The 25,964-nt window shown below is 43.8% G+C and overlaps 2 protein-coding genes across 6 annotated transcripts in view; both read right to left on the bottom strand.

The window, feature by feature from the left end:
• The window catches only part of erbin (erbb2 interacting protein), a 44,258-nt gene extending 27,139 nt beyond the window's left edge, over positions 1-17,119 (bottom strand). Inside the window, exons 1-2 of one of the 5 annotated variants that reach the window (XM_076163577.1) lie at positions 16,773-17,119; positions 10,166-10,248 (exon numbers count right to left, since the gene is read on the bottom strand). The gene's annotated coding sequence lies outside the window, so the exon portion shown is untranslated. Of the gene's footprint in view, positions 1-10,165; positions 10,249-16,473 lie in introns of all 5 variants that reach the window. The other 4 variants (XM_076163576.1, XM_076163578.1, XM_076163579.1 and 1 more) reach the window with 4 other exon arrangements.
• A 236-nt stretch (positions 17,120-17,355) lies between these two features.
• On the bottom strand, positions 17,356-25,956 carry nln (neurolysin (metallopeptidase M3 family)). Its single transcript, XM_076164309.1, has 13 exons — positions 25,725-25,956; positions 24,801-25,054; positions 24,508-24,656; positions 24,028-24,132; positions 23,053-23,155; positions 22,785-22,945; positions 22,268-22,403; positions 21,032-21,398; positions 20,747-20,948; positions 20,473-20,659; positions 20,252-20,380; positions 17,947-18,083; positions 17,356-17,850 (listed from the first exon to the last, which is right to left on the bottom strand). The coding sequence occupies exons 1-13, from the start codon at positions 25,763-25,765 to the stop codon at positions 17,692-17,694; spliced, it is 2,130 nt and encodes a 709-aa protein (XP_076020424.1). The 5' UTR covers positions 25,766-25,956; the 3' UTR covers positions 17,356-17,691.
• Positions 25,957-25,964: the final 8 nt, after the last annotated feature.

The following is a 25,964-nucleotide window of genomic DNA, read 5'->3' on the forward strand; positions in this document are numbered from 1 at the left end:
TAGGGAAAGAACCGCAGTGGTGTAAGGGGATTTTTTTTTCTCCCAAGCTCCTGGTCTATTTTCAAACGGGCTGTAGGGGCTGAGTAAATATGGGTCTAAACACAGGTCAACGTGCATGTTTTTACCCAGTACAGTATGCACTAGGGAATGCGCTCTGGTCAACGGTGCCTTTGTTCTTTAGAGCATGTAGAGAATGTGACTTTCCCCCCACCCCTTGTCTTAATCTGCGCACCGCCATGGCACATAATCTCCCGATGCCTTCGCTCAATGGTGTGCCCCCCCCCCCCCCCCCCCGGACCGTCTGACCAGGCTGTAGCATTGTGATAGCTTTGAACTGCCCTGACGGTGCCGACCGCGTGTGGGCGTGAGTGCGTGTTTAGGGGACGTGACATAATCTGGCCTCAAACAGATCATATACTCTAAATAATTAAATACCAGAAACAGTAAGATTTCCCCCACTCAAACTTGACTGAAAGGAGTACCAGGGTTAGTTTCTCCCCTCTCTATCTCGAACCCCATTAAAACACGGGCGCGAGGGTGCACACGCCCACACCCGTGAGGTATGCACAACCGGGCAGCTGTCAGCCTCCTACCTCCTCTGCAGCTATAACAGCAGGCAGCTCGTGTATAAATACGCGGAGAGTAATCAGGTCTATCAGCAGAGGGGATGACAGAGGGCTTGGCTCCATTCGGCCTACTAAAGAGTTATGCGCGTATGCTGGTGACGCATACTACCCTGACGAGGGGAGGGAAGGGAGAGTGTGATGTACAGGTTAAGAGAGCACGGGGGGGGTGGGTGCTGCTTATTTCATACATGCGAGACAGAAAAAACAATCACGGCACAAGAGCAGATAATAAACCATGAGAAGGCGGGGAGAAGAAGAGGCGCATATGGCGGGAAAGACCTCTGAAGGCCGATCTTAACCTACGCCAACCTATCTCCGCATTGACAACAGCTCTTATCATGTGCATGTTTGTGCCACTAATGAATTCCCCCTCTAAGAAACCAGAGGGGATAATAAACTGAATGTGAACTGGCCTGGATTACCACTGTGGCACTGTAAGGGTGGACTGGTCAGCTGGAGAGGCCCTTAGAGAGAAATCTGGTCGCCCGCCACATTAATGAGAACCACACTGCTTGCGACTCGGGCTTATCCACTGACCTACATGTTAAGGCAAACAACGACAGACTTCATGCACTCAGCTCGGGTCCACGGCATGCAGAACGAGATTTGGAGTTCTTCGCTGAGATTTTCTTCCTGACTTTGATTATTTGAAAGGTAGCAATTTAAAAAAAAAAAAAGCGTATCATTAAATTCACTCTCCCTTGTGAAAACATGATTGGCAGATGCTGGCCAATCACTTGCTTCAGTCTTTGTGTGTGTGTGTGAGTGAGTTGAACTGGGCGTGTTGACATGACGTTATGTAAGTAAACAACCAAGAACACCAAAAGAAAACCTGTTTGGCGTTGTTCAGGACATATGGGTTTGTCTAACGAGAGGCATTTCATTTGCTGTGAACTTCTGTAAAGTTGTTCAACATCGCCTCAACACACCCCCCTTAAATCTGTGCGCTCGGCCTGGGGAGCGACGAAAAAGGTTAAAAAGCTAGAAAACAATTATGGATCTGAACAAACGCTCGCTGTGTTGGTTGGGAAATTTTCTAAATGTGTGGGCATGTGTGAATGGAGCCCATGTGACTCAGTCTGGCAATGATCTCGCTGAGGCTTCCTCCCTTCAACGCTGAATGAAACAGTCCAGAGGGCACGCCAGTCACAGATTTCCACTTTATGCTCCCAGTCATGGCCAGGAAACCACTTCCCTGTCACAGCCCCTCTTCCCTGTAACTTAAGTGCCTCTCGGGTCAGTGGTGTTGCTATAGAGACTATGGTCAAGGGTAGAATGGTCTCTCCCGGCCCAAGTCAGAAGACAATCCCACCCAAACACAGCTCGGCTCAGCTAACCTAAAACGATGAAAGGTAGCGCACAGACTCACTGTTGCTGGAGCAGATTCTTTTTAAACGTCAACACAATATTGAGATTTAATCTGCATGCGTCACCGCCGGCGCAATCACGTAGATTCTGTGTTTGCAAATCGATTTTTACCATCCGCTGTTTTATGTTACGGGGAAGCGATCCTGATATGTGACCGACTATGACTCACAAACCTGATTCAAGTTCATCCAGAAGTGTGCGGTGACCCAGTTAGGCAGCATTGAGTAATGCGTGACTCGACATGAAACGACAGATGGGGCCCCCGATATGTTGAAAGTGGGTGAAAAGAGTGAGGTAATTGGAAGGAAACATCATAACACAACATAATAGCGGCTATAAACATTCAAAATGGGTATCCCTACTGTGTGTGTGTGTGTGTGTGTGGTGGGTTAAGCGCAAGTGCAGCATTTGACAGTAACAGGACGCTTGTTATTAATAGCAAACAGTACTCATCTGGTTGATATGGCAGCTTTTGATCCAGATGGCAATGAGATATTTGAGAGCCGGTTGGGCAAAAAAGTGAAATTTTATATCGGGGCAGAGATTAATGGCAATATGTGGAATATGGTCAGACTGTTGGCTTCTGTCTGCGAGGGGGAAAAGGGGGAAAGAAAACAACACTTCCTCAATGCAGGGCGACGTGCCAGCGGGGTTACAGCCTTGTTCTGTCACTGCAGCCATGATACAGCTTTAACCCCTGCCTTTTTAATGGAGAGACTCTTAATAGTGTCAAATCGATAATTATTAATGAATATAACAAATAGTTTCCTCAGTGTAGAAGGTGGAGTGGTGACGTGCTTTTATTGGACCGCTGCACAACAAGCAAAAATATTTTTCTCCTTATAACTCAAGTGAGAATGAGACACAACATTGCTGCGGTGTGCGATTTCTCCTTTGCAGACAAGGCGCCGTATTTTTTTGCAGATGATACGTCTTCAGTATTCTCAGAGATTTATTTATTTATTTATGTCGGTAGGCCAGCGACCACACAATCACAAATAAGCTAAATTAACCTTTGTGGCTGAACGCTAGCACTCACGCTGTCTGATATCTGCAGCCACGCGTCCAACTGAGATGACTTATATAAGTAAAAGGAGGGTAAAACGTGTCTACGGTTGGAAAACGCAGAGATTTTTTTAGAGTTGAGTCACGAGAACGAAGCTGCAAGGAGTCCGTTTCTATATTGAAGAGTTGCATAAAACATAGGCCTTAGTGTTGTGTGTTTAGTGCGACTCACGAACAGCATCGCATTAAACCCCAGTAGGCACAACAGGCGAACTTCTCAATAATGCAGCCAAGGATATTGAATTAGAGGCCGGGAGTTCAGCATCGGCCTGTGAGACACAGATCCAGGTCACCATACCGACGCTAGTTACTCTTACATGAGCCATTCCCACGCACAGCTACGAACGCGCGCACACACACACACACACACACACACACACACACACACACACACACACACACACACACACACACACACACACACACACACACACACACACACACACACACACACACACACACACACACACACACACACACACACACACACACACACACACACACACACACACACACACACACACACACACACACACACACACACACACACACTTCTTGTTTTGCCCCTGAAGTGAGCCATCACACTTGTGTATTCCCCACTGCAGAACTTCATGAACACACACACACACAGGAAGCAATCTATGAGTACAAAACCCAAACAGCAGGGAAAGGTGGCTGGAATTACAACCTCGACAGGTAGAAAGAAAACCCTGTTGCCTAGGTATCTGTAGTGGGGGGGATGGAGCAGAGTGGAACCTGAAGTTCCAGTTTCTCTCTCTGCCTCTGGTTTTAGTTCTCACCACAGTTCATGAGTCTCAGTGGTCTTGCATGACTGTAGAACACAAAACCATGATTGTTTTCTTTGAATTTGTGGTGAAATGAGGGTAGGTAATCCGATCTGTGACCAGGACAAAGTGCCTTTTACAGCATCTTCCCAAGTTTCCACACTATGCCGACTGCCTCCGAACGGACTGAACCCTTCTCTAATAAGCGAGGAATTACGTCAATTTGCACATTTTCATGTTTAGCCTAACCTACACACATTCCACTACAGTCCAAAGCGTTTCATTTCATCTCCTCCGGTCTACTGCAGCTATGAGCGAGGAGCCTCATACATATATGTGCATGTGTAAACATCATGAAGCTCAGAACAAACCCTAGCTTTTCTTTATGGCATTCAACAGCTGCTTTTTCTTTGTGTCGCAGCCTTTGCATTTCAACAAACGACACTTTACAAAGACTTGTTCTGTATCTTTGGTATTAAAGCGCACAATACTGGCGTCTCACTAAAAAGTCTTGGGTACTTAAAGAAATGCGCTCCTGTGTTTACTGTGCAGTGTAACTCTAATCTTTATTGTTACCTGTATTGTATCAAATGTCATTCAAATACAATAAGTGTTCACAGAGGGGAGGAAAAAAAGAAAAGAATTTATCAGCCTACAGTCAAGCCCACATTTGCTTACAATAGCCAGTATTGTAGGAAAGATGCGGGCCTCCCACACACCCCACCACGCAGCTACATGACCCCACCCCCGCTAGGTCTGCTGGGTTAAACCACGGCTCTGTGAAGTGAACTGGATACGGCGTTTAATAATGGCATCCGATTCATACCAATGAAAAGCGAAGGAGAAAGCTTGGGGAGAGTTTTCACATTCTTTCTTGGGGACGAGCGGCTGATAGGACGGACACACAATGACTATCAGACGGTTAGAGAGAGGCTTTAAAATTATATTGGATCGAAATGAGATTAGATAGATAGCTGTCAGCGTGCACTGCACCCAGGGAGAAGGTTATAAAGCAGTTTCTTTGGCAGTGGGTGCACATCGTTTTTGGACCTGAGGTGTCAGGTTACCGTGCAATACCAAGAGTGGCCACTGTTCCAGCCTGCAGAATACAAAATGACAGCCATGCAAATAGTATATTCCTTTTGATATTCCTTACAACTGAGGAGGTGTGATGAAAACAGACATTTAACAATCTCTTCTAATTGTATTGTGACATAGACGCATTCTCTCAGTCTACTCTGCCTAGCAACAACTACAGCGCAGATCATTTCAGACATTGTGAAACCAGAAAGTCCTCATTTTTATTGCCTGTGAGAGAAGCATCATAATTACTCTAATGAATAATTCCCATGTTGCTCCCATCGACACACACACACACACACACACACACACACACACACACACACGGCCCCCAAGGCGAAATGAACGCAATCTTATCCTCACTTCAGTTTCCCTAGGCCTTCGCGATTCTGAGGTCATCGAGATTTCATGGATCCCCCCCGAGAAAGACAGACAGCAGGAATGAGGTCCACTACAAAAAGGTTATGTCCTCTATACATGCAAGGAGGTGATTAATGAGCGTGTTTATGTGTTGACCTTTACAGCCAGCTGGGAAGTCTGTGGCACACAATTCACTCCATTTTGAGATGTCAAAATGTTAAACATTCATGCCCAGGCAGAACACACTGCACCGTGCAGCCGTGGAAATGCTGATCACCTCTAATAAACCCGCCGCTCTATTGAAAACTGGATTATATCTTGTATAATTAATCAATTTCAGACTGCAGCACATTTATTTCAGGCACGCTATCATTAGCGTGCTTCTCTTCTCACAGCCGGAGCGTCTCTGCGCTTGTGCCTCCTCTTGCTCTTTAACACAGACTTATGATCCGAACTACGACCACAGACTGTGTGAACGACCTGTTTGTATATGTGTGAAAACCACTTCCTGGCTGACGACAATTCTGCTGTATGAGACAGTCTCACTTAAAGTGGCTGACACTCAATATCACTCTGTGTGTTACATCAATGTGGAAAGTACACAAAACCTTCTCGATTCCTTTTTCAATTTCCTCCGATGGTCAACAGAAGTACTAAAGCGCAAGTGAGGGAATTTGATTTGAATGACGCAATTTAACAAAAACAAATATCTGCAATATGCACGTCAAAAGTGTGGGCAATGGTTGGGATACCGATAACAAAAATATGTTCAAACCAGAACTTGTGACGATGACGGTGGCTCTAAAAAGATTGAAAAGGTTTGGAAAGCAGTTCTCTAATCACTAAGAACTATTCAGGGCAAAGCCAGAGAGCACTGGCGGTTATAAATAGTAGCCTGGAGAGGTCTTAATTAAATATGAGATCAGGTTAAATATATGCACCTGGAACCAAGCTCGCAAGTTCGGACATTAACAGCAGATATTTGACATACACACACACACACACACATATTAAACCTGCCAGTTGATCTGAAAGGTGGCAAACCAGTCACATCGTCGCCCTTCCAACCTGCAGCTCTGCTTTTTCATTGAATGCTAAAACGCTTCAACAAAAAAAAAAAAAAAAAGGTTGGTAGATAGAAGCTGAAGCCGGTTGTTCGCTCGTGCCTTGCTCGGTACACAGGAAATGATACAACAAAAGGGCAGGAGAGTTGAACTGTGTTAAGTGATAAATACAAGTGTGATTGTGTTTGTTGTCACACGACAGTTTCAGTACACACACACCTTCCTTATACACAGATATCCTGAGCCCCAGAGCAGAAGGGGAAGCGTATTATAGTGCAGCAAGTAAACCTATGTGAATGTACAATGAATTATACTGTGAGACCACGTTAGAACCCCGGAACAACGAGCAGATTGCCCATCCAGAAGAAGACCTGGAGGGCAATCTGCTCGCGATGTAGTGATCTAGGCTACTGCCACATATGGCCAAGAATGGGAGAGCAGAAAAATGATCAAACCAAAAAGGAGCCACGGCAACATACTGTATATGCTCGACAGCACGCAACAAAGGCAAATGTAGTGCTTGCCAAGCTTTGCCAAGTACTATAAATCCATATAACAAACGATATATGGGTCCTTTAAATGGGATAAATGAGTCTCGCAGCGTTGCCATGTTCCCCAAAATGCATCTCCCAGATCTGCATCGCCGTGGATCAGACACAGCTCCCCGTGTGTCGGCGTGTTCCTGCACTAATGTGAGACGCAGCCCCACTAAGTCTCAATAACCAGGTCAGACACATTCAGGTCAGAGCAAAGTATCCGTGCAGGGGAAACATGGAAATGGATAACATCTCCCTTAATGCCTTGTTAAAAGTAGAAGGTCTCCTCACTATATGCTGCTTTACCAACTAATCTGTGGGTAATGAGTAGTGAGAGGCGCTGGACAGACGTCTGTAAAGATGGCCAGAGTATACCGTCGCTACCGCTCTTAAGACCAAACCTCTGTGCGGTTTCAGGCCGCTGAGCTAAATCCAGCGGTAATTAAGAAAGGCGCATCATACAGCTTAAGTACGTAGAAACAAATGATTTAAAGCCACATTAGCATTTAACTGGAAGCTGTGCTGTAAAACGTATAGGACTGTATGAACTGCTTCGCTGACTGGACGGGCCGAAGAAAATCGATTCGGGAAGCGGGACTCAATGACGGATCAAAGCCACGAGCAGGCAGAAGGAATCATCGTGTCTTTAGAACCAAGGTAAACCCAGAACTCTTGACCATAACTGGATTTTGCGCAGCTCGAAGTGTCTGGTGCAAGATTACCGCAGTGCCACTCATTCGATTTCAGACAAAGGAATGCTAAACCCCAGAGAAATGGCCTTGTCATTAGTGATATTCAGCATTTCATGGCATTACAAAGGCTGAACTCGTAAGCCCACTCTTCAAATCATGCAAGTGCATTGGAGTCCAACTGTACCCCTAACACAGAATCTGTCCTTCTTATCATTCTACAAATGGTACATCAACACATTTGGAGGGATTTGTCCCTATTACCGGTAACACGTGAAACTGTGTACCAAAGATAAGAGTCTGCAGGTTTTAGACTCAACCAGACTTGAGTTGACTTGATTAGATCGTCCCCAGTGGTTGAGGGTGTGCTGATCTGTGAAATAAGCTGCCGCAACATTTCATTAGACTGGAAAACTGCAGAGTCGCTGCACTTCACGGCACAGGCTGAGATTAGAGCTCTAAAGCCACCGAGCAACAAGCATGGTGAAAGCCTTTCCTCACCAGACGAGGGGCCAAACTTGACTTGGAAAGACTTGAGAGTCAATGACGGCAGAGTTGACTCGGAAGTCAAAGTGCTGTCGGCAGGAATTATGTGCGTGGACTTTTCTGATTAATTTGATCACATGACAAAGAATTGATTACATGTCAAAGCAGAGTAATTCAAACAGACATTACAAATTATTTGTCATCCGCAAGACTTCAAGTACAGGGAAACTGGCTTTGAAAATCGCTCTGTAGAAGAACTGCTGGCAAAAAGTGATTTTCTTGGCTCCGTGTGGGTATTGACTCATTAAAAAAAGTTTGAACAGCACTTATAATGGCCATGAGTGAAGTTAGGCTTTTATACATGAAGAAAACCCCTAATATGGGGGGAAAAAAGAAGCAAAGGCAAGAACTGCATGTTCCTTAAGCCAGGATCCACGTGGCCTCAGTGCAGCCAAACACATCCAACCAGAGCAGAGCTACAACATGCAAAAGTGTAAGTGCAGCACTTCCGACAAAGTGAAAACCCTTTAGTTTCGAAAGGCAAACCTGTTCCGTCAGTAAAGGTAAGAAGAAAGGCTTTGTTAGGGTTAATGTTACATTATGTCCTTCCTGTCATCCTGGTGTGCTGTGTTCCCCATTCATGTCAGAAGATTTACAGCATCTGGTTTGCACCATCATATTCATACCATGAGCTCAGACAAGCTGATTTTATGCATCATGCATGGTTAGTAGACCGTCAAGAACACGTGAGTGTGTGTGCACAGTTGCAATAAAACCTACAGGCTCTCAAAGCTTGGATTAGGTTTAATGTTTTAGTAGAATAACTATTATAATATTCGCACATACTTCTCATAAATGTATTTTTCATTAGGTCCGGGCAATATATTGGAACAATCGGCCCCTGGGGGGAAATTTCTTTTGAGCAAATCTGCAGTTTTTATGTAAAATGCATCGCCTCCTGGCAGCCCGTGGATCCACCATGTTTGGAATTTGTGTAAACAAATGTTCTACATGACCAAGATCAACAACCGCAAAGTTCCTGACCCACAGTCAAACACACACTTGCCATTCTGAGTGCCACGGGCCTATTTGTCGTAGCTATTACCTCCTGCCAACACACTAGTAACTCCTGCAGTTGCCTCACGGTAAACGGATGGTCAATTCCCTTGAGTGGGAGTCTTTTACTGTGAAGGAGTTGCAGAAGTGTTTGACACTACGCGGTGTACATCCATTCTAACAAATGGTGAACCGTGATTCATATTTAAATCATCACAGGATGAGACCGAAACACTTCAAGGCGATGCACCATGTATTTAGAAATAAACCAGGATAAGGCTATAAATAATTATACTCATTAATATGCTTTTAAGAAATGATTTGTACATCATACAACCAATGATTTGTATTTAGGGGTCCATTTATAGTTCATCCAATATATCAAGACAACCTCCATCACCCCAAAACAGACAGATTTGTTTGTAAATGTATAGTAATATACTCTAATCAAGCCAAAGTGCAACATCTACGTGCAGCTCATTCATATACAGCGATCACAAGGGGAGAGATGTTGCTTACTGCCAAACATCACGACTACCTCCGACAAGAAACAACAGGAGAGCCTCACCCTTTTTCTCCTGAAGGGCAGGAGACACGATACACCTGCCAAACGAGCTCTGTGAGCAATCAGCATCCAATTTCATTTAAAAAAGGTCGAGAAGTAGGCGCTCCGCAGAGCTCGCTTAGCCCACTTTCAAAATGTTGCGCGACCAGTTCACAGTGGGATGGCATGCGTGTCAAGTGACGGGGAGGAATAAAAAAAAAAAATCTTCTTCGTGGCCTGACTGACATACGCCGAGATTAAAGCAGCGTTCGGCTCGGATTTAAAAATAAACGTTAAAGTGGAGCAGGAGATAAATATGTGTATCCGATGCCATATTTTTTTGGAGGACGCGACAGTGAGAGGCACAGGTTTCGGCACGTCAGTGTTCCGCAAGAATTCCAGATGAGAAACTACCGATTGCTGGACAGGACACAACAACATTGTAATGAGGAATTTCATCCGTAGTAACAAATACACAAGATGGCCTCCGTTACGTATTTACCTACCTTGTCATTTAGGACTCAAGCACCTGGATCCCAGTGGATGGGAGATGATAGATGAGCGCTCCGACGGCGGCAATGTTGCTTATCTGAAGAAAAAGGGAAAAGGCTTATTAGACAACGCAAACATACTGCAGATTGTGAAAAATAACTGCATGCACATGGAGAACTTCCGGACTGTATGCGAATGTAGCAGAATACACAAAAAGCCCTGCAGGACAGCTGTGTGAGATATGATGATTAAATGGTAGGTGTTGCTATTTAGTTCGTGACATTATGAGGCGCTTGCACGTAGTTTTGGGGCGGCTGGGGTGGAAGAGTGTGACGCAAAGTGCGCAGAGCCGTATGAAACGCCATAAATACCAATGTTGCGTTGACAAATGTGTATCGAGAGGTGACGGGAAAAACAAAGTGTGGGGTGATATTCAGCTCGTGTGGGAGTTCTTCTGCACGTGTTCATTAGTCGCCGAATTCAGGTCTCTCTCCCTCTCTCTACCCCTCCCTCTCTCTCTCCCGCTCATCCTGTGAAGCGAGGCCTGTTAGGTGCTGCATTTGGAACTGTCGGCGAATATTTCATTACCTACATTGAGCCTGCGGACGCTTTGTGACGAATGGTAGCGGCGTTTATTAATTTTAGGGAAATCGCCGACGACCCCGCGGACGCAATACACTAACAGCGGAAGAGAATGAGCTCATATTCACCGCGGCGGTTCCAGTCACTCCAGTTAATTTTGCCGATATTGCAGGAAAGAAGCAATGATATTTACTTTTCAATGAGTATTTTCCTAATCTGGGCTGTGTCAAATAAGAAGGTTATCCAGGATTGTTTAAATGGCCTCGCAGACACTCGAAGACTTCAAATACAACAGAATTATCCCTCCCTGGTCAGAGCACGGCGGTATCTCTCTCTCTCAGGCTTTTTGGAGAAACGGAGTCTGTTAAAAAATGGAATCATCCCTCGACTATCCTCATTTAGCACAATAGCAGTGCGGTGCAGGAATGAGGGAGAAGGGGAGAGAAGGGGGGGTAAAGAGGGGAGGGAGGGAGAGAAAACTGACTTATTCATAGGCTCTCTCGATCAGCTGCAAACACATTGCGCCGCACTGCCACTGATTAGTTTCTGCTCCACTTCCTGGGTGCCTTTATCCTCATCTATTTGGATACGGAATCTTGCCGAACAAAAGTTCCCTCCTCGCACACACTGGCATAAATGGCGTCAGACGTCAGTACTCAAACTGGGGGGGGGATAGTGGTTGGGGGAGGGGGTTCATTACAGCTACACCCCCGCAGCCTCTTCTTCTCCTTTGCGGCACTTGGCCCTTTCACGCAGCCCGGCGCCGTCACCGCCACAGACGGCACGGAACTGAAACCAAAAGCAGCTGACTTACGGAAAGAACCTTCACGTAAACTAAATATTTATATACACTACAGATAATAACCAACGTGCCCCTCTGTGGTTGCCACACTGATTCGCAAGGTGACTGTGTGACAGGTCTTCAATCCTACATGCTGTGTTCTGGGAAACACCGCGGCACTGTGGGGGTGTTTCAACGGAATATTTTAAGTTCCTAAACTTGACTGGTGTGCATTTTTGTTCTCTATCCAATCCAAATACTGTGTCCATAAATTCAAAAATCAGAATAGGACAAATGGAAAAGAAAATGGTGACCGCAAGTTGACGTTTAAGTGCACAGTTTCGTTCATCTTGTCAGTATAAATACAAAGTTTCCGATGTTCCAAGACCTGAACACTTCATATGACAGGTAATGAACATACATATTCTTCTTTCATATGCGTATAAGATTAAAAATCATACATGAACCTCGACTAGCTTTCCTTATCAAATGCAAATTGGGCATTGCTCTTGCTCCTTAGGCAGACACATCATCATCACACACACACACACACAGCCAGGAGACATCTGTTTGTTTTGTTTGCTATGGAAATAATGCAATTATTTGGAGTACTGATGTAAGCAAGCATTTGTAACACCAGTTTTCCTGTTTCTTGTCCAGACCCATCTGTTTGTTTACACTGTTAACAGACTTCGGCCGACATCATAACTGCAAACAAAATAGAATTTGGCGAGTTCTCAGGCTACTGTGGGAAAAAAAACACCCGTACACACACTGTTAACACACACTTTAACAGCATCTAAACACCAAATGGTGATACTGGCATGTTACAGCGGGAGCGGATAGGACTTTATGAGTGCATCTAACCATTGTTGACCCAAAGTGACGAGGTTGGGAGAGTCAATATGCCGTTGTGACAGTCTGTGCTTGTGTAGTCATTGTTGATTTTGTATCGGACTCAACAATCCAGCATCAGGCTCCAATATTCGAGCCATCTTTGCCTCAGGAGCCACACATGGAGAGTCTGTTTAATGGACTGTACTTATACGGCGCTTTAATCCAAAGCGCTTTACAATGACCTCGCATTCAGCCATTTATACACCGATCGCAGGGGAACTACATGCAAGGAGCCAGCCTGCATGGAAGCAGCAGTTACGGAGGGTCGGTGTCTTGCGTGAAAGGGGCTTCCACAGGCTCTCTCTGAGGAGCCCGGAATCGAATCGGTAACCTTCCAATCAGCAACGCGGCCGCTATACCATCCCGAGGCAGAGTTGCCCCAAAAGGTTTTCTTAATCGGGGGCTTTTCCAATCCGACTACGAGTGTGTTGGCTGATTTCTAACAGTCGGTCAATCTCCTGGAACGTACAAATCTACGTCTAGATCAAAGGATTTTGGATGAGATTAGTGTATTGATCTTTTGTAGAGAATTGGGGCATTGCAGCAAGGACATTAGATAAGAGCAGCAGGGGAAATGATGCGGCAGGAGCCCGACATCAAACAACTATCCTACTACAAGCACTACAAGAGCCTTGGAGTGAATATGTAGATGATGCTAACGACATTTACATTTACATCCTTAAGCACAATAAGCATTTTCTAGTCAAATAAGGATTAAAATTTTCTTCAAGACGTGTCAGCGAGCAGCCCCACTGATCCAGTTTCACATCATCACATTATGAACCCACACTGATGTAAATAACAGGTGCCAACTATCGATCAACTACTATTAAAGCCTTATGGAAGGGTTTTACTGCGCCAATCAATGAGCTATACGAGACACGCTACATCTATTATTGATATCTACAGTCAATTAATACAAGTCACCTGCCATTTGTCGGCGCAGAATTTATAGCCAATGGGCATTTGACCTGGAGAGATGATGAAGAGCAATTAGAGCTGTCTTTTTAAATAAATCAACCCGGGGAACAATGCAGTTACATTATGATCATTTGGCAGACGCTTTTATCCAAAGCGACTTACATTACATTACCACCCTTCGCAGAGGGGGGAGCAATTGAGGGTTCGGTGCCTTGCTGAGGGGCACCTCGGCAGGGGCTCGAACCGGCGACCCTCGACCCTCCGGTTCCCAAGCGGAAGCACTACCCACTGAGCCACTGCCTCCTAGTTCTACAAGTGTTGCAGCTGTCTGTTCAAAGACACTCTTATCTGATAAAAGCCTGGTAACCTCTATTCTGTCTGGCTGGCTGATTGAAGTTGGTTGTTGGTTGGAGCTTTGCTGGGAGTCTGCTGCCGTCCATTTACAGTGACCTCAACTCATTTGTACATTGTCTGGTATTTACAGGCCCGCGCAGGTGTAAGGCGTGTGGGTTATCTGTAGGTGTGCGGGGGCCTGTAGTGGACTTTAACAGAGAGGACTCCTCATAAAAACATTAATGATGCCTCTTCCCGGACGCGTCTCAGTGAGTCAATACCTGCTCACGCTGGTGCATCGAAACTCAACGCACTTATTATTTATTCAGTTGAATGCGATTGTAATCGGGTATTGGGAGACGGACTGCTGCTCATCTGGGAGTGCTGTTACTACTTTCCGATAGATCTGTATTGAGGCAACTCCAACATTCCCGTTGCATCATTACATTAGCAAGCCTAGAGTCACATTAAGTTTGCACGTATGCGCACAGCAATTCCAGCGATCATTTTTCTTGAACTGTACGTGTTTGTGCTGGATTTAGTTATAAAGCCAATGTCGGGAACCGCAAAGTCAAATCAAAGCTGAGGACTATATGCAATGAAGGCTTATCAAAAAAGAAGGTACGCGACAGTAAGCTGTACAATAGTATAAATATAGAAAATACACAATACGGGATATCAAGAAATGTAAATGCACCGTCTGTGACGCAGTACTGAGACCTTGGTGAGGAGTCAGTGTTTACATATCTGCATCGCCTTTGGCCCACGTCTCCTTCAGGATTAAGGCTTGAATCTAGTTCCGATTGGTGTGCGGTTCCGAGAATTGATTATGTCATCTCTAGCATTGGCTCTTGCTGTTCTGTGTTCTGCAATAAAAAAAATGTCTAACTGGTTTAGGGCTAGGTTGTGTCAGATTTTATACATAAAACAAGCAACGGCAGCAAAACTGTCATGGGAGAGAAGGTTTTATTTTTGCCCTACACAATAATGGTTTTGTGGTGGTAGAATTAGTCTGACACCATATGGACTTTGGAATTTTACAAGACGGCATTCCAAACATTCCAACAAACGTGATGTAATGTATGGAGGTGAGGAGAAAGCATGACCTTGATGCATTTGGCACCCCAAACTGTTGGCAATGGTTTCTCTGTAACAATATGACTTCATCAGCACGCTGCTTTGCGAGGAGACTGTAACAGCTCAGTGAATGGCTTGTTGTTGAAGTGGCTCTTATCTCTCCTTCAGGATTAAGTCTGCTGTGACCGTGATCACACACGGAACTAGATAACTTAATGTTCACCAACCCTTTCAGCACGCAACTGAAAAAATACGATTTGTGTTTCTAGTGAATTTTATATTTTGTTTTACAAGAAGAGCGGGGGAGCAAGAGAAGGAGAAAAGAAAAAAGGAGGTCTAGTATAAAATCTTGCTTTTTAATGTGGGAAAGGATCAAAGCTTGCAAATTGGAGGGAGCAATTCTGCTTTGTGTTCATATGGTTTTGAATGGCTGGCGTATTAAAAACTCTACAAAACAGCTGGCTACCGCTTATAACTTAGGTTACAGGCCTGCCACAGTGACAGGTGGCATGTGATACAGCTCTGTCTGAGTAAAGGCACCAGGAGAAGCCTCCTCTGCTCAGCCAGGCAGATTGGGGGACATTCAGCTACCCACAGACCCCTGTGATGCTTTTTGGACTGGCTTATCATACCACACCATGTGTTGTCTTTGGGCAAAATAAAGCCGTCTGACCTGTCAGTGTCAAGGGGTTCATTCTGCGCGGTCAAGTTTGTATTCCTGCAGTATGGATTCAACATTTACATTCAAATTTACAATTTATGTTTCCCTGTTTCTGTATATTTTGCACACAGATTGTGTAGAACTCCAACCTAAACATTTAGGACTTGCAAAACAATGTATATTTTATTGGCCTGTCAAACTGAAACCCAACAATCTACCATCCAATCCATTCAAATCAATCTCAGATATAATTTCACACAAGTCATAATGAATGAAGATCAAATACGAGGTTTGCACTCGTTCCCATTGAAACGCTGCTCTCTTCTCCTAACACTACATTCGCAAACGGCATTAAACTGGCTACCTGGCCTTAAAAACTAAAACTACTTAGATTAAACACAGAGATTAGCTGCGCATCCACCTCCAGTATTAACGGGATTAAAAGACACTGGGGGGTTAAGGGTGGTAATCTGATTAGTGAGAAAATGAAAATGCCGATGTGTTGAGTGTTCAGCGCGATAATCCTTCGTCCGTGGACGGCGGAAGGTGAAGGTGCTCCTCAACAAAAGATGAGCCTGCTGCTGCTGCTGCTGCTGTTGTTGCAGTGCAGCTGTGTTTGACTGGGACGATGGTGGGGTTTCGTTAACACACATACCAGTTAATGGGTGAAATCTTGAAACAGATCGAATTGTATTACAGGGGAATTTGAAGTTAATTCGAATAGATCAACCGCAAACAACGATTCATATATATTCAGTACAGCTATGTTGCTGCCAAACCGATCGAAAACAACACTGCTGCGTAAACCCGCATTTACCAACTTACTGTGGCTTTTTGTCCCCTCAATAAAACCGTGACAGGACTGTAAAACCACAGCTACCGAGCTTATCTAACAACATTGTGGGGGGTTTGCTGTAACATAATTCTTCGTTATAAAACTAAAAACACACGCAAAACAAGTCGACAGTCCGGCATCAGACAAGGATCTGTGCGCGAGCTCGCGGCTAGCAGGAGCGTTAGCACGTCGTGTGGGGCCCCACAGATTGAGCAGAACAACAAAAGAGACTTACCGGAATGAATGTCGAGTCGGAGTCGGCGTCTCGTTCAATAGAGTCCCGGATGAAAAAGGGATATTACCCGAAAAACAGTCTGAGGGGTGAACATTGGTAAACTAGCTTCACAAATAAATTCTGCCAGTGTTAGCAGCTAGCTAGTGTTGCCCACTTTAAAGAGCTAACCCTGTGCGCACATTCCCCCTCACTCAGTCCCTGTTTAAGTTCCTTTATGCTCCGGTCCTCCGCTTTTCTTTCGCGGTTCAGTCTTAAAATAACAAACCGAATGAGACAGCGGACAGCGCAATTATCCTCGCCGTGGAAGACGTTGCTGAGACAGACACATAAACTCCCCCCTGAATGTCCTCCTCGGTAGTCAGCAAGGAAATACAAAAGGCAAAAATGCGTACGACCTCCACCGGAGCGAAACCTTTTCTCTCAAAGTGTGCCGCACCCAGATGTTTTTACTCATAATTTCCTCTCGTTTGGAGCATTTGCCAAGATGAAGCCTAGACACAATGCGGCGGCGTCAAAGTACATCGAGGCGGGTTGAGGACGACGAACTCGAAGCGGTGTGGTTCTCCTGTGTGACCCGACGCGAAGGAGTAGCCCGTCCACAAGTCTCCTATCAGACACAGCGAGCAGCCTGGAGGATGGTTTACACTTTACACTCTCTGACCCACACACACTCACACTCTCTCTCTTACACACACACAGCAGCGCTCAAACCTTCCCAGGACTGTCATAAAAACACCTTTAACTACGAGTTTACATTACAAACGATCGGTTTTTTACTACAAAATGGCACGTTGGCGAGGTAACAACAACACATGTAGTTTAAATGTTAACAACTTCAATCAATAGTTCTAACCGCCCGCCACACACAAGAAAGACACACTGTTACACAGTATATCATTTAATGTATTGAAAAAGTCATTCCAAGTAGCGTAGTTTTAATATTTATGATTATTTTGTACAATATAATATACCCTGTGGCGTTTGCTAGCCTGCGGCGCCCCCTAGCGGTTTCACGGATACTCCTTGCATTTTTTAAATTTCTAAATACAAAAAAAAGAAAAACCACTGGGTTTTGATACCCAAATTAACAACACAGATCAGTTAAATCTACTTCAATCTACAAAAACATTGCAATAATACTAAATGTATGACCATTCTTTCCCGTGATGTGGAATTCACATTACTGAATATGTAGTGTTTGTATGACTCTGTAAATGGCTATGTCAAAGTAGTATGTTTTTCTTGTGACTTCATCAGTCCCTTGCACTGAAAGAAGGCATCCTGGCATGGTGCACGTCCAAGAAAGGTTTTCAGCATGTCCATCCCGTCCACAGAGCCGCCAGCTTCCAGAATCACCCTTCTGTACTCTTTTCCAACCTATGATAAGGCACATTAAGTAATGAAGACTTTTCACTACCAAAACAAAGTCATATTTCCATTTCACATCTGTCAGGAAACATCTGTCAGACCCACCTTTGAATTCATAACACCTTCCCTTTTAAAACGACTGAAGAATATATCCATGGAGTATACTTCACTCCATAGGTAGCTGTAGTATTGACCATCATATCCTCCAGCCAAGTGACTGAAACTGGCAGGCATATTTGTGCCTGTAGAGAAGAAACATGTCAACTTATCTTTGTTTGAAATCACAAATAGGGATAAAAAAAACTATGAAAACAACACATTCAATCCACTCCACGAGTTGCCAGACTTGACATTTTAGACTCTCTCGGGACGATTTAGGCCCATTAAAAGGCAATGTGATCGGAATGCAACCTGATCTGTTTCCGATCTGTGACTGCAGGTCAGGCCGATGCAAGATAAGACAACGTCTGGATGTCTCCTGGTTTGCATTGGATTTCAGTCCCACCCGACCCGGTGACTATAGTCAAGTCAAGTCAGCTTTATTTCTATAGCCCTATATCACATACAATGTCTCAAAGGGCATTACAGGCCTACAACATCAGGACATTCCAGACCCTGTCCAAAGCTCTCATGGAAGACGAAGAAAAACCTTAATGCATAAAGAAGAAACATCGGGAGAGGCAATTCCAAGAGACATTCCTCCTCCACGAATGGCCAAGTATGCAATAGGAACTTCCAGTGGGAATACGATCCATACAAAATGGCTGAAGCATATTTATGCACCAAGGAGGAAACATCGGCCTTAACAGCTTACAGAATCGCTAACAAGAATGTTTTTTTTAACTGCAAGGTGTCAAATGCCCAGATAATACAGTAAATCTGGATACAGAGGTTGCATTAAAATGTGCAGGGAAAATGGGGCCTTTAACTCTGTGAGTGACAGAGTATGCACTTACTTAATTAACAACAGCTGAACCCAATTAGCAAAGGAAGCTGAGGCTCTTGTTGATTAGGTTGTTGCATAGTCTGTGTGTGTATGAACTCCATCATAATTCCCTTATTTCATCAGTACACGCTCCGCACGTGACCCCTGAAATTGATCTAGTCCAACATTATTGACATTCCAATTCCCTTAATTATGCTTGGAGGAGGGAGGAGAGTGGGGGAGGAAACACAGGAGCGTCACACACAGAAATCTTTATCACAGACACATCCTTCCACTGGAAATCTCTTCTCTCATTCCACATCCAGTTAAAATAATGGTGTGTTCACTGTAGATCTGAATGACAAAGGAGTTACAAATCAACATTCGTGCCCTTCTGATAATAAGCTATTATGTAGGAAGTAACAACCCCCAGATTGTTCCACTGAGCCCCATTATATTTAGGGCAGTTTAATCTAGAGCAGCAAAAACACCCTTCAGAGCCGCTACAAACCCACTTAAAGCTGATCCGGCTGTGCTGCCATCACCAGTACCGGTAACTGCTTCTGTTGCGGGCCGTCGGGTAGGAGGTCTCATTTCACATAACACATCTACATGATTCCTCTTTCTTTGCATCACTTCCTTGTGTCTTAAGACTTGAGGATTTGGGGAAAAAAATGTTGGCGCTGTTCCAATTAAAAAAACAACAGCACCATTTTCTATTTTTAAGCTGAAACTGACTTTAATTGTTAGTAATTAATCATCAATTGGCATCCACAATTCTTTATTCCATAGTTACCAAAAACTAGCACATTGCTTTTGATTTTCGACGTAACATTATTTTAAATGGAAAAAAAACTGGACAGAATTATTGATACCCCTTAGAATTCATTCAGAATATTTAAACTGGGAAGAGTCTGTTTGTTAGTATCCTCACTGATCATGGACAAGAGAAAGAAAAGAAAGTTGTGTGAGATAAAAGTAGAAGATGGAGAATAATTACCAAGCATTGTCAAGCTACAATGCACAAGGCACAATTGCTATTATTATGAGGAAGATTAATGCCCATAGTGCCAAAGCCAAACGGACCACAAAAGGAAAATTTACCCCAGATTGAGCAGAAAGTATAGTTCAACTGGTGGAAAAAGAACCGAGAGAAAGTTCAATACAGCTACAAGCAAAGTGTCACTTCTATTAGATGTGGAATAAAAGAAAATGGTGGATGCCAATTACTCTGTCAGTTTCCACTTATTTCAGAGAAAATTATGGGTTTTCATTGGAACAGTAGCAAAACTTTGAGCCGCATCTGTAATTAAGGGGATTTCAATGCGGCTATTATCTGTCCACGTAAACCAACTTGAGGAAGTGTATTGGAAGAAGCACCACATCAGGGGAACTGTATCTGTGTATTTAACAAGAACACCCTGTCATACTCTTATGATTGATCTATATTTGGCTGCAAATGGAGTTCCCGCTCTCACCACTGACCTGGTGTAGCAGAAACGCCAAGGATGTCCTCGCAGTGTTTTGCAAACACCTCAGCTGTATCTGCACAAGTGCTGGTGTGTAGCGACTGGTCCACCTTACTGAGGACCACCTGACGCAGGTTCATCAGACCTGCAGAGCACAAAGACAAGGAGTCTGTTACCACATCGACTAAATTGTGCGTCAAAAGATTTCTTCTTTCTTGACGAAATGAAGTATCTGACCGGTGTTTGCAACTCTGGAGGCGATGAGTTTGTCGAGCAGATTCTCAGGGATTGGGCTTCCGTCCCTGTAGTGGCCAGACATTCTTCTGAGAGGCTCCTTCTCCCAAACCCAGTTCTCGAGCATCTGAGAGGGCACTTCAACAAAGTCCGTCTCCACTAGGGTTCCGCTGAATTCTGAAAAAGTAGTCTGATTCAGAAATAGGAAAAAGTTACAACTCTTTCATTATAATTAACATATGAAAAACAATTGACTTGTGTGATCTCAGCAGCGTACCTTAGAACACAGCTCGTGCATAACATGACCAAACTCGTGAAAGTAAGTCTCCACTTCATGGTGTTGGAGGAGAGATGGCCAGCCTGCTCTGGGTTTGGTGAAGTTAGCCACCATAGCGGCTACGGGAAGCCTGCGTTTCCCATCAGGCCCTTTGCAACCAGTCTGGAGCCCAAAGCAGGCTGCATGTCCGTACTTTCCCTCTCTGGTAGAAGAAAAAGCAATGTTTAGACGATAAAATAGATCCAGGATGTGTATGATAGAACAGAACTGACACTTATTCTCTACCTTGGATGCAAGTCTAGGTAGAATTGGCCAATCTCCTCCCCCGTTCCAGTGTCATGGACTGAATACAGCCTGACGTGTTCGTGCCACACGTGCGCAGGTTTGACCTCAGTGAATGTGAGCCCCAGCAGGTCCTGGTAGATCCCAAACAGTCCTTCTGTCACCACATGGAGTGGGAAATACTCAATTAGTTTGTCCTTGTCCACAGCGAACTTGACCTGCTCCACTTGATTCATATAGTAAGGTAAGTCCCAGGCATTGATATGTCCATCGAAGTCGAAGCCTTTCATCATGCAGTCCCTCTTCTTCAGGGCCAGAATGTATTTCCTCTCTTTGTTCCCCACTGGCTTCAATGTTCCGTGAAATTCATCTGGGAAAGGAAAGCGAGGGAAGAAAATGTCTTAGGGTTCAAAGTATACGTCTTTCTCATTTTGTCATTTCTGTCAGCCTGACTGCTCGATGGTTCAGTCTCTAGACAGGCAATGGATCAAAGTAAAGGTTTTTGGATTCATATATCAGAAAAACACTGAGAAGTGTTTCCGTATTCCGCAAGATGTGACGTTTTCTCAATGACTTTACGGCGCTGATGAAATTCATGCGCAACGTTTGACAGGTAGAGATGAAATATGAATCTAATGACACAATCGGGACACTTCAAATATTTCCCTGCAACCGAAACACTCACACACATGTCACGCTTTATTCGCGCTATAATAACAATATACTGGCAACACTCCACCAGCCTCTTTTCACTTAGTAAAATATGACCGCCATGTGTGGCACCTGCGTTTATGACCCTTAAATTACACGACATGTAAGCAGCACGGGTGTCGAGTCTCTTCATGTCTGTGTGTCTGCATTCCAGGAGTTGCTGCATAAATCAATCAATCCACCAATCCATACTTCCACCAACATTTTGTTGGGTAAAGTTTATGTTGCTACTCCTGCGTGTCTTTGTCTTTAACATACAAGGTTTTATCATGTTTAGTTTACAATGTTATGGTAGTTTTAAAGATTGCTTTATGTAATACCCTTATATGGAACACAGTGTTAGACAGTGAGGAAAAATCCATGGAAATGTGTTGAATAACTGTAGCATTCCTGAATATGTGTGAGTGTGTGTGTGTGTGTGTGTATCTGTGAGTGTGAGTGTGTGTGTGTGTGTGTGTGTGTGTGTGTGTGTGTGTCTGTGTGTCTGTGAGTCTGTGAGTGTGTGTTTGGAGGGTCAAAGGTTCATACCCAGAAAATCGGACACGTTGCTTGCACTCTTGGCCATGTTCATCTCCAACACATAGTTTGCATGGTTACTGTAACCAAGTAATCCTGCAACCTTTGCCCTCAGTTGTATCAATTTTTCCAGAATGGCTGTGTTTACCTGGAAAGCAAAAGGAGGAACAGAAGGTGAAGCTTTATCAGTGATAATTAGAGAAACATTTGAGGCTGGGATAGATTAAATGATGAGACTAATCCAGATCAAGATCCATATCCTGGAATTTAGTGGTAGAAGAAGTAGATGTCCAGTGACTGTTGGGCCTTGATGGAGGCATGAGCTCATTGAGTAAACTAGTTTTAAATGTTTAATACTTAATGATACTTAATACATCGTGAAGCGTAAACAAACACACTTGCATTAAAAATGATTAAAAAAGATTGAAAATAGTTCTTTCCTTTAATAGTGCTGCAGCTAAACATACATCTACCATAGTTCAGAAAGACATGACAGGAAAATGTCAGAGCCAGATGAGACTCCAGTTACCTCTTTACACCTGCTGTGAAAAGCCCTTTCCATCTTCCTCCTCGTCTCAGGATTGTGACACCTCTTCATCAGCGGGTAGTAATGTGGGTATTCAAGCGTAACCTTATACCGCCCGTCTGCCGTCTTGTCCAGCCCGCTCAGATAGCTCTCTGCTAGGCCACCTTCGGGGGGGGGAGGGACCGAGTCAACATGAGTGACAACAGAATTGAAGCATATTAAGCACCAGCAGACAGTTTGGAGCTTTGGGTTTGATGGAAACTAAGCTTACCCAATTCACGCTCAGAGAAAGTAACAAACGTGTTGTCCTCGTTAAGATTCCTGTTAAACTCTATGCAGAGCTCACTTATCAGCTTGGATGTTGTTTTGATTTCCTAAGGAGATCAAAACAAGATGGGAAAATTACATTTCATTCTCAGTGACACAATATTAAAGAGAAACTTCACACCAAAATTCACAACAGGGCTTAACAAGATAATATAATTAGATTTTTCTGCAGTTTAGTATTTTAAATGATGATAAACACAGGATTGTTATCATTTTGTAAGAGAAATTCTACAACTATAACAGGGTTTCTACACTAACTAGCCAATGAAATATTCCATACTGTAGTAAGTAAAGAAACCTTTCCAACTACGTTCCAACTACGTTCCAACTACAAACTAGTGTAACTAAATGGATAGTGTGTGCGGTTTGGTGAAGGATTAACACACTTTATATTTCCAGCTGTGCTTTTGTTTAAGAAGCTGTAACCCAATCAGTTGCCTGCATTCAATCAAGCTCATGACCCTCGCTTGGCCCAGGCTATTTAAGGCCTCGACCCCATATGCTCTCGCTCTCTTCCATCCAGCAAGCACGACTTCTGCATCGGCTCCTCATGCTGCATTTTAACGCCTAATGTTAATTTGGCAACACAACATGATTTTGGGTCATTCTTGTTGCTTCCATTTGAGCCGAGGTTGCAACAGGTATTATTAAACTACACACTGTATGGAAAATTAGGCAACGTCTTACAGCAACCGTCACCAAAAAAGCAGATATACAGGAGATAGAAATATCTTAGCTCAAGTTGCAGCCTGAATTGTCTATATTTTGAGGCTTTATTAGAAATTTCTATGACTTTTCAAAACATTTTGCTATATTTCATCATTTTCCATAACATAGCCAGGCCCCAAAAACTTCCATTTCATTTCATTCATTCATGTCATGGCATTTGACCATAGAAGCCCTGCACATATTACATTACCTCTTGTATATCTTTGGACAGGTGCAATCCATTTCGTCGGCCTAATGTAACAAGGCGGTCTAAGAATCTCTTTTCTTCAGGCTCGAGCTTGTCCTGGATCTTATTCTGTCAATCAACAAAAAACAGAGTACAACTTCCTATTATAACAAAAGATTGGCTCCATTCAGAATCCTCCCTGTGTGTGTATATATGGAATCAAATAGGGCATTAACACTTGTTTACATCAGGCTCAATTTCTTAGAGCTAAATATGAATCAGTGGTGTCAATTGGGACATGAGTATGTTTGATCCTTCGGACGAAAGGTCCAATCCTGGCAAATCCGCAACTGCCTGTGCTACGGTTGATTGCGCCCCACTCTCACACATGAGCTTTAATCGGCTTCAGAGCCATTTCTTTCCAGATTGAGATTAAATTGAGATGAACAGCACACAGTTCGATGTCTTTTCCTGTCTGATTTGTGTTTTCGTATATGTGTGTACCTTCAGTGCCTTCACTCTTTGAAACACATCTTCTCTCATGCTTATTTCCACGTCGAACTCCGCCAGTTTCTTGTCCGCCTCTGTGCTCGCTGACCGAACCTCCTTGCTTGGACACACGTACTGGGGGAAATCTAGAACGTGGCGTGATGCTGGAGAAGAGCAATGGAACAAGGGAAAGAAATCAAAGACAATATGGTCGTAACAGTGTAAACACATGGTAATATACAAGAAAGAAACAAAAAAAAACACACTGAACTACAATGATGTGACACGTTTAAAAAAAAGGGACTTACACACATAATCCAACTTGGCAGTAGCTAAAACCTTCAGGGTGTTGTCAGTCGAGACATTCTCTATATTTAGAGATCCAACCTTATCATAAACCTTCTTTATTCTTGTGATCAGGCTGTCCGTCATGGTCTTTATCTCATCGGGGGAAAGATCCCATCGGAGTGCGTTTCTGTTGTTTCCCGCCTGAGAACCGGAGTCTCTGGCAGGTAATACAGATCCGTTCTTTACAGTCATCCTCAGGACAGGACTGGAGACTCTGTGGAAGAGTTAAGACAAAATGGCACTAATGTCCCCTTGAGTAAGACACTAGAATACATCCAAACAATATAACTGGGGCTTTCTGATCACCAACATATCTGTCTGGGAACATATACATATTTAAAGACGAATATGAATTTATGTAGACTAAGAGTATAAGAATGAGATCAAATCCTGAATTAGTTGACCTCTACAACAAACTCCAGATTAATACCAATGATGATAATAACAACTCATCTGCGGTAATATTTTATAGTATATGTTCACTGTGGATACTTTCTTTACTGTGACATGACAGGTGGATCGAGAAAAGAGATAAATCCTTCAAGGTCACACATGAAACATGCTCTGCGTGTCTCCCAGGCTAAGCAGTGACATGTTCCAATGTCCAGTCAGTGTACAGTTACACTGCATTGGAATGGAAGCCTGTCCAAACAAGTTTATAAATTACTGCGGTTGGAAGTGTCACAGCCAAAACAGCCACTGATTAGTCCTCAGGAACTAATTATACCTCAGCTATCACTCCTTTACTGATAATAATAATATATAATTAATTGATTAACAGGTGCAGAAAACGTTCTTCTATAGCGGAAAACTTCTGCACTCTAATATTACAATATGTTCACAATAAAGTCACAAAGCACGCCGGTTTGAGCGATCAATCGTACCTGCAAAGCGTTCGGTTGATCACAAGCCTTAGCGAGCACATGCCGGCGATTTCATGCGTTTTACGTGCAAGAATAAACACGTCGTTATTGCGTCTCTGGTCTTACTGTCTCTCTCACAGTAGTTCAGCCCGGGTGTGTGTGTGTCTCTCTCTGTGTGTGTGTCTCTGTGTGTGTGTGTGTGTGTGTATATGTGTGTGTATGGACCCCTAAACTGGAGTGGAAACCTCCTCTGCTTCCGCT

The sequence above is a fragment of the Genypterus blacodes genome, unplaced genomic scaffold, assembly GCF_046128005.1.
Source record: "Genypterus blacodes isolate CSIRO-AG114 ecotype Tasmania unplaced genomic scaffold, CSIRO-AGI_Gbla_v1 ptg000133l_1, whole genome shotgun sequence".
NCBI lineage: Eukaryota > Metazoa > Chordata > Actinopteri > Ophidiiformes > Ophidiidae > Genypterus > Genypterus blacodes.